Consider the following 10868-nt stretch of genomic DNA (forward strand, 5'->3'; position numbering starts at 1 on the left):
GGCTAGTTTTTTGTATTTTTTCAGTAGAGACGGGGTTTCACTGTGTTCGCCAGGATGGTCTCGATCTCCTGACCTCGTGAAACGCCCGTCTCGTGAAACGCCCGTCTCGGCCTCCCAAAGTGCTGGGATTACAGGCTTGAGCCACCGCGCCCGGCCAAAATCTTGTCTTACTTTTTAAAAGTTTCTTTTGCTGTGGCTATCATACTCCTGGTGGCTTGTTCAGTGGTAGCTAGGATTTCAACCAGAACAAATGCATGCGAACGTAAGGAAATTTCTCTAACCCTTAGGGATAGTTTCCTGCTGGTTTTCAGAAATCTCCCCAGATGATCCTCCACTCTGGTCTGGGCTTGGGGATGTGGTCAGTATGCTACCATCTGAATGCACCAGGGCAGGGGAGCCAGGGCACGCCCCCTCATACCTCAGTGCAGAGGAATGTCACTGTCACCTCACTCTGCAGCTGGTGTGCAGAGGCCAGAGCCTGGCTGCACCGGGCCAGGGCCTGCCCCTGAAAGAGCCCTGTGTGCTGGATGCTGGATGCAGGGGAAGGTGAGAGCCTGAGGAAGCACGGGGGAAACCGGGGGCCTTACCTGTGCTGGGGGTCGGCGTGGTGGTGGTGGTGGTGGTGGTGGTGGTGGTGGTGGTGGTGGTGGTGGTGAAGGTGGTGGGGGTGGTGGGGAGGGGGACGGTGGTGGAGGTGGTCAGGGTGGACGGGAGTGACGTAGTGGAACAGAGGTAGAAGTGCTGTTTCACCGTCCCGTTGGGGCCACAGAGCTCCTGGTAGCAGAAGGCGCCATCCTGGGTCTGGTTGAGAATCTTTCCTGGGGGTGAGGGTGAGGCCAAGAATCACCTCATCGGGAGCAAGGTAGGGGGAAGGCCAGGTGTGCCTGAGCCCCCACAAGCAGCCAACAAATACTCCAGTGAGACTGCACCCGTCCCGGAGCCCCTCTCTTTGAATAATGGGAATCTCGCCAGAATGCAGAAGCTGGATCGGGGGAGAGGGTGATGGAAATTCCCCACAGGAGACCGGCACCCCAGGAGAAGAAACAAGATGCGTCACGGCAACCCCCCCGGGGCTGATACACATCGGAGGTGGGTCTGAGCTCAGGGGGACCAAAGGGTAGAGCCCAGGAGGGGAGCAGCACCCCCCACCCATCCAAGGTCCCACAGGCTTCCCCAGGATGGGCCCGGCCACCGCAGGGCTGGCAGCAGAGAGCAACTCACCTTCCTCTGGCCTGCAGATGACTTGGGAGGATTCGGTACACATACTGCAAAGCAAGCACATGGCTACAAGTCCCACTCCACTTATGCTGTGCCCACCCTGCTCAGACTCCCAGCTTTCCATGTGGCTAGTACCGAGCCCAAAGCCCCCAGGCACTGCCCCAAAGCCAGCTCTGGAAGAGCCCCCCATTGGGTTCTAACTGTGGGAACAGAGCAGGGGTAAGGAGAGGAAGGAAAAAGCCAGACCCAGAGGACGGTATGAGAACAGAGACCCCCCACCCCAGTGAGGGACTGGTGCCTCTGTGGCCTGGCTCCTGTGTGCGCGCATGACTGTGTGACTGTGTGTGCCTGTGTGTCTGTATCCATGCATGTGTACGTGAGTGACTATGTAACTGAGTGTGTGCCTGGGTGTCTGTATCTTTGCATGTGTGCATGTGTGCACTGTGTGCATGTGGTGCTTTGTATGACCCTGTGACCATGTGTGCCTGCGTGTCTGCGTCCATGCATGTGTGCATGTGTGACTGTGTAACCGTGAGTGCTGCCTGGGTATCTGTGTCTAGGCATGTGTGCACGTGTGACTGTGAGTGCCTGTGTCACTGTCCATGCATGTGAGCGTGTGCATGTGTGACTGTGAGTGCCTGTGTGTCACTGTCCATGCATGTGAGCCTGTGCATGTGTGACTGTGCCTGCGTGTCAGTGTCCATGCATGTGTGCACTGTGTGCAAGTGTGACTGTGTGTGCTTGTGTGTGTCTGTGCATGTGTGCGTGTGTACATGTGACTGTGTGCCTGCATGTCTGTGTCCAAGCATATGTGCATGTGTGACTGTGTGTACATGTGTGCATGGTGTGACTGAGCGTATGTATGTGTGCATGTGTTCACGTATGACTCTGTGTGCTCATGTGTGACTGTGTATCTGGGTATCTGTTTCCAGGCATGTGTACATGTGTGCACTGTGTGCAAGCGTGACTGTGTGTGCCTGCGTGTCTGTGCGTGTGTGCATGTGTTACTTGTGACTGTGTGCCTGCAAGTCTGTGTCCATGCATGTGTACATGTGTGACTGTGTGACTGTGTGTGCCTATGTGTCAGCGTCCATTCACGTGTGCATGTGTGCATTGTGCGTGCGACTGTGTGCATGTGGTATGCTGTGTGCATTTGTGTGCATGTGCACCCAAGTGGAATGGTTTTGTGTCCGTGTATTGTGTGCACTGTGTGCTCACACATGTGTGTATACTCATGTGCCCATATGTGCAGCTCCCCCAGGTCCCCTGCCACGTGGGCTTAGGTACCAAGACTTGCAGATCTCCTCGGTGGGAACCGACGCTCCAGGTGGGTAGTGGGTGTCCTCGATGTAGCAGCCACACTTGTCTGCAGTGACACACTTCTTCAGGTCCTCGTCAAAGATGGGCCTGTCCTTGGGGCACCGGGGATAGCAGCCTGGTGGACACAGGGCATGGGGTTGGGACCACCGCAATCCACCACACCCCACCCACCATCCCTACCCTGGCAGGCCCTTCTCCAGAGGATGCCCCTCTGGGAACGCCAGGGATTGGAAAGGCAGGGCCTGGATCTCCCCACGCCACTGGGCTCTGAACCATGCCCGCTGAGGAGCCCTGCCCAGTCTCATCAGGCCCCTGAGCAGCCCTGAGTCCCAAGACCCATGTTCCTCTCCCATGGCGGGATACTCCCTCCCAAACTTCCTACAATTCCCTCCTTCACGTCACTGGTTCTCAGCTCAGACGCCAGCACCCAGCAGGGGCCTCCCCTGACCTGTGCCTGAAATGCTCCCCAACCCGCCCTGCTCTGTACAAACCTCAGCACCTCCCACCCCTGCCACTCCCAGTTTCCATGCCAGCCTGCTTCCCTCCTGACCCTGCAGCATGGGGAGCCTGGCCATCCGGGGGTGTGGGTGCCCTGAGGGTCAGGCCTCCCTCCAGGTGTCCCCATGAGTCTCCAGACAACATCAGCCTTCAGCCCCACACAGCCAGGCCCATTGGCTGTCGCCTCCCCCGAGGGCCACCTGGCTCACCCTCCAGGCCAGTGGGCTGTTGCCTTTCCCGAGTGCCGCCCAGCTCACCCTCCAGGCCCCTCGGCCGTCACCCCCGCGGAGGCCCGCCCACCCTGCTCACCCTCCAGGTAGGACACAGAGATGCTGGAGTGGATGCCGTTGATGGTCCTGCAGGTCTCGAAGCTCGGGGTCCCGCACGGCTCATAGTGCCACTCACACTCATGTGGAGGGTTGTAGTAGTCACAGAATATGGCTTGGGGGAGACAGGGCCAGGGTCAGACGCAGGAGGGCTTGCTCAGGCGTGGGCTGGGGTGAGGGTGAATCTGGGGTGGGGGGCTGGGGCGCAGACGTATCAAGCTTGCTCTGCCAACCCAGGTCCCATAGGGCCCCAAAGAAGGACACTGGAGAAGTCGGGGAAAGGGTGGGTGATGCACGCCCATCACCTGGATGGGCAAGGAGTGCTGCCCCGGCCCACAATACAGCACCTCCAATCCCCCTCCTGGCCCTGGGTCCAGTTCGGGCGGGCTCTTACGGCACAGGTCTGGCGTCCTCCAGAACACGCAGGCCCCCTCTTTGGTACACTCCTGGGCATAGGAGGCCACGGCAGAGCAGAAGCACTCACAGTCCCCACCCGTGTCACAGGAGCACGAGTCGTGCACGCAGGCCTCGTAGAAGGGCTTGGGGTCCACCTGGGGAGAACACCCTGGTCTGTCCTGGGCCCGTGCTGCCTTCATGGGGCCAGGACTTCCCCAGTGCCCTGGAGCTCAGGACCCAGAGGCCAGCCCTGCTCCTGCGACAGGGCATGTCACCCAGCACCAGCCAGCCAGGGCCCCAGCAGGGCCAACCTTGGGGAGAGGGTCCAGAGACACCTGTCCTGCCGTGGCTGTGCAGACCCATCACCCAGCCCCTCTGCATCCTCAGCTGTAACATGGCCATCCTAGAACCCATCCTCCCCAGCTGCCTGTAGCTGGGGATGTGCGGGCATGGGGGGCACATGTCCTTTCTCCCTCCAGGTGAATATCTGAGCCTGGGGAGGCAGAGGGAGGCTGGGGGTCCAGCCCAGGGTCTCAGAGGGGAGGCTGATTATACGGTCACGTGACCAAAGGATGCAGCGGCCAGAGCCAAAGCTGGAAGACAAGTGCTGTGTGGTGACGCAGCAGGGCGACTCCTGAAGGTGTGGAGGAGCGTGTGGAGAAGACCCCAGCCCCAAAAGCGCCTAAGACCTCACCCTGCTGTGGCCACGCCCTGATCATTAGCATGCTCTACCGCACCCTAACCACATCCACAGTCAGCCCATAAGCCCCGCAATGCCTAGTCGGCCCCACCCACAGCTGCAACCCACCTGCAGCCCTGCTCTGCCTAGTTAGCCCCGCCCAAGGCCCCGCCCATAGTCACCGCCCACCTGCAGCCCTGCTCTGCCTAGTTGCCCCGCCCAAGGCCCCGCCCACAGTCACCGCCCACCTACAGACCTGGTCTGCCTAGTTGCCCCACCGTGGCCTGGCCAGCCCACCTTGTCATGGCAGATGCTGAACACATCGCTTTTGAGGATGCTGCATTGCTTCTCGGCCCAGGAACGGCGGTGCGGGTTCAGGCTGCAGGGCTCAGGGTTGGTGCTCACGTCCGGGCAGGTGTGGGCCTCCTTCCAGCTGTTCCCGAAGTCCAGCCCGCTGCTCACCACCATGTGGTCCCGTGTGGTGAAGTCGTTGTTGGAACGGTCATCAAAGTTCCCGCACAGGCCACACACTGTGCCCTGCAAGAGACAAGCATCCCGGGGGTTCCGAAAAGGGGCTGGAGGGAGGGCGGGGGCTTGTCCCACAAACACCAGGGCAGGGGGTGGGGGGGTGGGGGGCTGGCCAGGAGAGGACAGGCAAGGGCAGGGCAGGCAGGGAGGTAGCCCACCTTGTAGGAGGGAGCCAGCTTGATGAACACGGTGGTCCTCTTGTCCCAGATGACGATGATGCCCGTGTTGGACTCCACCACCAGGTACTGGCCCACCTCCCGCGTGGTGTAGGCCACATGGTGACCCTCGTCGCGCTGAATCACCACACGGTGCTTGTCTTCCAACTTCAGCTCCGTTCTCTGCCCGGAGGAGAGGCCCAGTCACTGGCTGGTCTGAGGGTCCCGCGGGGCTCACACATTCCCGGGGCCAGCAGCACTCACCCCAATGAAGATCTTGATGGCCTTGGAGCAGGTGACGCCCGTCGTGCCACAGGGGACGTTCTCGGTGATGATGCTGAATGAGCCCGGTGAGTTCTGGCCGCAGTAGTCCTGGGGGCCAGGAGGGCAAGGTCAGCCAGGACAGCTGGGCCCCAGGTGTCCCAGGGCACACCCGCCCCAGTTGGCGGGGCCACAGCCACTGAGCAGACAAACCAGGCCCTGGCCCTGCCCATCCGAGGACCTGACCCAGCTGCAGGCTCGTACCCTGTCCCTGGGGATCACAGTGCCTCAAAGGGCTGTGGGATTTGGATCTGGAGAGCCTCGTGGGCAGCGGCCTAGCCCGGGCCCTTACTCAGCTCCCCATACAGGTGCCCTCAGTCCCCATGGCTGGGTGGTCAACCCCACCCGCCCTGTGCACCCAGAGGAGGACCCAGAGGAGGGAGGACCCAGAGGAGAACCACAGAACTGGGCAGTGCAGAGGGGTTTTACCACCCCCACCCAGCCCTGGCTAGAAGACCGAATCCTCCTGCGGGTGCGGGTGTGGGTCTGGGGCTGAGTAAAGGCCGGTCTTCCCAAGTCTCAGGGTTTCTCAGGGAGCTGAGCACTGGGCTCGGGGCAGGCAGAGGGTCCCTGACCACAAGCAGCCCAGCCAGGCAGTGCCCGTGACCACACCTGAACAGCCACGTAGGAGCAGTGTCCGTCAAAGTCGTAGTGCTTCCCGTCAAAGGTGATGTAGTGGCCGCTCCCGTAAATGGAGCAGGTGCCATGGCACAAAGCCTGGGTGCATACCCAGCGTCCTCTCTGGCAGGTGCTGAGGAGGACAGGAGAGGAGCCTGAAGGGACCCAGGACCCGCTCATGGGTGCCTGGAGGACACCGTGCAGACAGCTCCCTGTGTCTCCCACACAGAACACCTGCAGGCCCCAAAAGTGGCTCCAAATGTCCCTTCCCCCATGGCTTCAAGACCAGCGGCTGACGTAAGAGACCACCCTACCCGAGGGACAGGGGCTGCCACAGGATCTCGCAAGACCCAGGCGGACCCCCCCAGGAGAGGCACCTGCCCCTTGGCCCGCTCTGCAGTGGCCACCCCTGCAGAGCATGTGGGGCCTGGAAGGCAGCCAGGACAGGCCGGGCCAGCTTACCAGGTATTGCAGTCCACGTTGATCTTGGCCCCGGGGGAATATAGGTCCTTCTTATGGAAGCAAGGGCATTCCTTCTCCTCCACACAGCCGCCCCGGCCGTCGTCCATCAGCCCATCGGGGCACACACAGCCACTGACACACTCTGTGTGGTACTGGAAATAGCCAGAGAGGGGTGGACAGGTGAGGCTGCAGCCCTCCCTGAGCTGCCCTCCCTGCAGCCCACCTGTAGCCCAACAGGATTGGATACGCAGCCAGGAAAGGCCTGACCATGCAGTCTCTGTCACATCCCAGGCCTCCCACCACTCCCCCTAGACTGGGCTCAGGCCTCCCTCCCCTCAGGCCCGCCACTGGGCAGGGAGACTGGTAAGGGCTACTGGCTGAGGGCCCTACACTGGCCCCTGTGCCCTAGTGGTTCACAGGCTGCCACTTCCCTCCCAGGGACAGGGACAGCATCAACAGGTCCTGTGTCCTCAGGACTCAGCACCCAGACCCTGGCAGGGGGCACAGTACAGGAGCCGGGCTCAGTCAGCCAGGAATCCCTGCCCGCCCACAGCAGCACCCCCAGCACGCACATAGCCAGCGGCCAGCGTCTGGCAGCTGAGGGCTTGGGGCTTCGAGATGGCCAGTGCGGTCAGGTTGTTGCAGTCCATGTGGATCTTCGGGGCCCTGCAGCCTATGGGACAGAGGGGCCACAGCTCCAGCTGAAACTGGGGGGTCTCAGGCAGGCCGGGGAGGGCTGGTCAGGGAGGGCGGCCAGGGCAGGCGGGGAGGGGTGGCCAGGGAGGGTGGCCAGGCAGGCAGGGAGGGGTGGCCGGGGCAGTGCCACTTACTCTGGCTGAGCAGATGTATCTGCCTACAGTGCAGCCTCCCGTCCCGGCACACACTGTGGAAAAGGCCAGGGATGAGTAGGGCCCATGCAAGACGGCCACCGACAGCCCGCAGCTTCCCCGGGACAGAGGTGAGCCTGGTGGCTGTCAGCGTCCCCCACCCCAGGCACCCCTCAGTCTTGGGTGTCTCAGCTTCCCCAGGTAGAGTCTCCCAGGTCTCCGCTTGGGGCAGGTTCAGAAGGAGCTCCCCCGCCCCCACACCACACCTGACACCCAAGGAGGTACTCACCATCGTTCTTCCTGCCTGACAACCACATCCCCCGCCTCCAGGTAGAGGCCGTGGTGGTAGCAGGAGCACTTGGCCAGGGGCACGCAGCGGCCCTTCTCGTCCAGGAAGGTGTGGTCAGGGCAGCCGCAGCCGTCCACAGGCGCAAAGCCCTCAAGACAGTGGCTGTCGGCCTCAGAGAGGGAACGGCAGGTCTGCTGGCAGGTAGTCAGGTTGTACAGGAAGACCTGCGAGTTGGGGCAGGAGCCCACATCCTTGTCTGCAGAGGACCATGGGGTGGTGTGAGGGGCGCGAGGAGCCAGACGCCCAGCTCCCATCCCCAGGGCGGCCGGGGGACCCGGGAGTGCACACTCTGGCACCCACTTCCACACTGGGCCTCCACAGCTCCAGGCCGGCCCCTGCTATGTGGCCGCTCCTTGCTGTAGGAGGAGCTGGTTTCCCACTACCACTGGCCGATGAAGCTGGAGCCTCGTCTGTGGCTGCAGGGGGCCGACTCCTCTCCCTGGACCACCCATGCTCATGGCCCCCAGCCCCATCCCAGGAGCTCAAAGCCTGGACCCCATCCCCAGGAGGCAGCCCACAGGGACGGCACTCACTGCAGACACTGTCCCGCCAGCCCCACAGCATGACCCCCTTGGCAGCACAGGCACGCGCGTAGGAGGACAGGGCGGCGCACAGGCAGTCCTCGTTGTTCTGGCAGTTGCATGTGTCATATTTGCACCTCTGGGCGACAGAGCAAGGTGGGCGGGCAGTGAGGCAGGGAGGCAGAGCATGGCCCGGCGCTCACAGACGCAAGCTCACACGCACACATAGCAACCAGTGGGCCTGGCCGGGTGCCCTGAGTCCACCTCACAGGTGGCATGGGGGCCTGGGAGTGCCCTGAGTCCACCTCGATGGCACGGGGGCCTGGGGGTGTGAGTCCCACCCACCTTGTAATACTCAGCGGGGTCCACGACCGAGTGGCACCTGCCAAAGGGGGTCTCTGTGTCCTTCAGGAGGGAGCACCAGTGCTCGGCGTAGTTGGCTGGGGAGTGGGGGGTCAGAACTTCAGCGGGGCCTGGGACCCCCATGAGATGCCCTGGGCCCTGCTGCCCGGCTGCCTAGGCCTCAGATATGGTTCCTTCTGTGCACCCATGCCCAGGCCCCTTCCTCCCACTGAGTCAAATTTCCAGGCAGCTCCAGGCTGGATAGAGACCTCTGCAGGGCACCCACCACCTCCCGTCTCTCACCCTCAAGGGCCCAGCATCCCGGATGTGATGGGGCAGGTAGGGACCAGCCCAGGCCCTCTTCCGGGTCACCTGGCAGGCTGCCACCATGGCCGCCATAAACTAGCCACAGCAGGAAGCAGCTGGTGCTGGGCTGCCCCTGGAGGAGAGCCACCTAACTTCTGCCCCTCACCACCCATGTGTCCTGCTGGGAGCCCCATCTGCCCTTCCAGACCATGGGCCTGGACCCCAGGCAGGCTGGGTGGGGGCACCCATGTTGCCGAGCCTCACCACTCTCGATGTTCAGGGAGCAGGGATCGTCCAGCCAGTCCAGCTTGTCATGGCAGCTTGACTGTGCCTTCCAGGTGTTGGCGAAGCTGGCCCCCGTGGCCTCCACCAGCCCACTGGCCGTCTTGAAGTCATCACTTTCCAGGCCGTTGAAGTTCCCGCAGAGGCCTGAGGGGCCAGAACAGGGTTGGGAAGGGTCTGGGGCTAGAAGGCCCCTCTGTGGGCCTTTGTTGGGGTAATCCCGGTGGGGCCACTTACCCTGCACCTGCCCCTGGGAGGCCTGGTCCAGCGTCAGGAAGAGTTGCATGATTGGGGCCAGCTGCACCTGCAGCCGGAGGCCACTGGCCATGGTCACGATGATGTGGTAGGAAGATGGGCGGAAGATGGAGAAGCTCGCTGCGGGCAGGGGCACGGTGAGGGGCACGGGAAGGGGCACAGTGAGGGGCGGGGCTCCCAGGGCCTGCCTGGCCCAGGAGAGCAGCAGGAGGATGTCACCCTCCCACCGCCCCCTCCAGCAGAGGACCCAGGAGAGAGCCTGCCGGATGCTGCAGGGACCCTCCTCCCATGGAACCTTTCCACCCAGCCTCCTGGGTCCGAGACGGCTGGACCGTCTGAATCACTGCAGGCCCAGCGGAGCTTGAAGGGCCTGGGCCCCTCCCTGGGGCACAACTCACCGGTCACGTGGGGCAGGTTCACCTGCAGCTCGTTGAGCAGCACGCTGCCATCAGACTTGAAGACAACCACCTGCGGGAAAGGCTGAGGTTGCTCTGGGCTGAGAAGGGCCCCTGCTGGGGGACCTGGGGCTCCAGAAGGAGGGGGGTGGCACCACTCACATCCTTCTCCTTGTCGGCCAGCAGCACCACCGTCTTCAGGCAGGTCTGCTTGTCCGTGGAGCCGCAGGGGGCCAGCTCGCCCAGGAGAGCGTAGGAATCATTGTGCTCATCCTGTGATGGGGCAAAAGGCAGTGCAGAAGCTGAGGGCCGGGACGGGCCGCACCCTGCACCCTAGGACCCGGCAGTGGCTTAGAAAGGAAGGCCCGCTTCTTATCCTCCAGCCAGGGAGCAGAAGCACGGTCACCTGCCCCAGGACAGCCCACGGGCACCCTCTGCTTCAGGGACAGCCAGCCCACCCACCCCTGGACGGCCAAGGGCCTGGATGCCAGCCCCAGCTCTGCCCCACACTCCTGACCCTGGGCAGCCTACCTTGGCCAGGACGTAGTAGCAGTCCCCATGGAAGGTATACGTCTTCCCATCGAAGGTGGTGATGTGGGAGCCGCCTTCCAGGGCGCAGGTGCCAGGGCAGGGCAGGTCTTTGCACACCCAGCGGCCAGCGTTACAGACACTGTTGAGTGGCGGGGCACAGGGTCAGGGCTCAGCCGCCCCAGCCTCTGCCACACTCAGCCCTGGCCCCAGGACTCACCACTGCTCGCAGTCATTGGTGATCTCCTGGCCCGGTGTGTACAGGTGTCCGTGTAGCCTGCAGTGGCACTGGCTCACGGGAATGCAGCCACTGCCCCCGATGTCGTCATACACGGTGCCTGGGACAGCCAGGAAGGCGACGTCACCCTGCCAGCCAGGCCTCCCACCCGCAGCCACCACTGGTCCCCTGCGCTGAAGCCTGTGTCCCCAACCTGGTCCTTGGGTTGGGGTCTGGCCATGGGGCCCAGCCTCCAGGCCACCTTCCTGCCCCTGACAATCGAGCTCCTCCCAAAGGCCTCCAGGATCCGGGTCAGGGGCTGGGC

General features: G+C 62.9%; 1 protein-coding gene across 1 annotated transcript; it reads right to left on the bottom strand.

The window, feature by feature from the left end:
- Positions 1 to 587: 587 nt before the first annotated feature.
- LOC111528552 (mucin-2-like) lies at positions 588 to 10664 on the bottom strand (the record flags this gene model as incomplete). Its single annotated transcript, XM_026451240.1, has 21 exons — positions 588 to 818; positions 1222 to 1265; positions 2506 to 2653; positions 3346 to 3477; positions 3757 to 3913; positions 4735 to 4974; positions 5124 to 5303; positions 5385 to 5492; positions 6054 to 6192; positions 6522 to 6673; positions 7094 to 7194; positions 7352 to 7404; positions 7638 to 7893; positions 8231 to 8357; positions 8564 to 8658; positions 9131 to 9295; positions 9386 to 9523; positions 9802 to 9871; positions 9961 to 10071; positions 10330 to 10468; positions 10547 to 10664. Coding segments are annotated over 21 exons (2904 nt in total), but the record flags the coding sequence as incomplete, so codon positions are not given.
- Positions 10665 to 10868: the final 204 nt, after the last annotated feature.

Source organism: Piliocolobus tephrosceles, unplaced genomic scaffold (genome assembly GCF_002776525.5).
Source record: "Piliocolobus tephrosceles isolate RC106 unplaced genomic scaffold, ASM277652v3 unscaffolded_28359, whole genome shotgun sequence".
Classification (NCBI taxonomy): Eukaryota; Metazoa; Chordata; class Mammalia; order Primates; family Cercopithecidae; genus Piliocolobus; species Piliocolobus tephrosceles.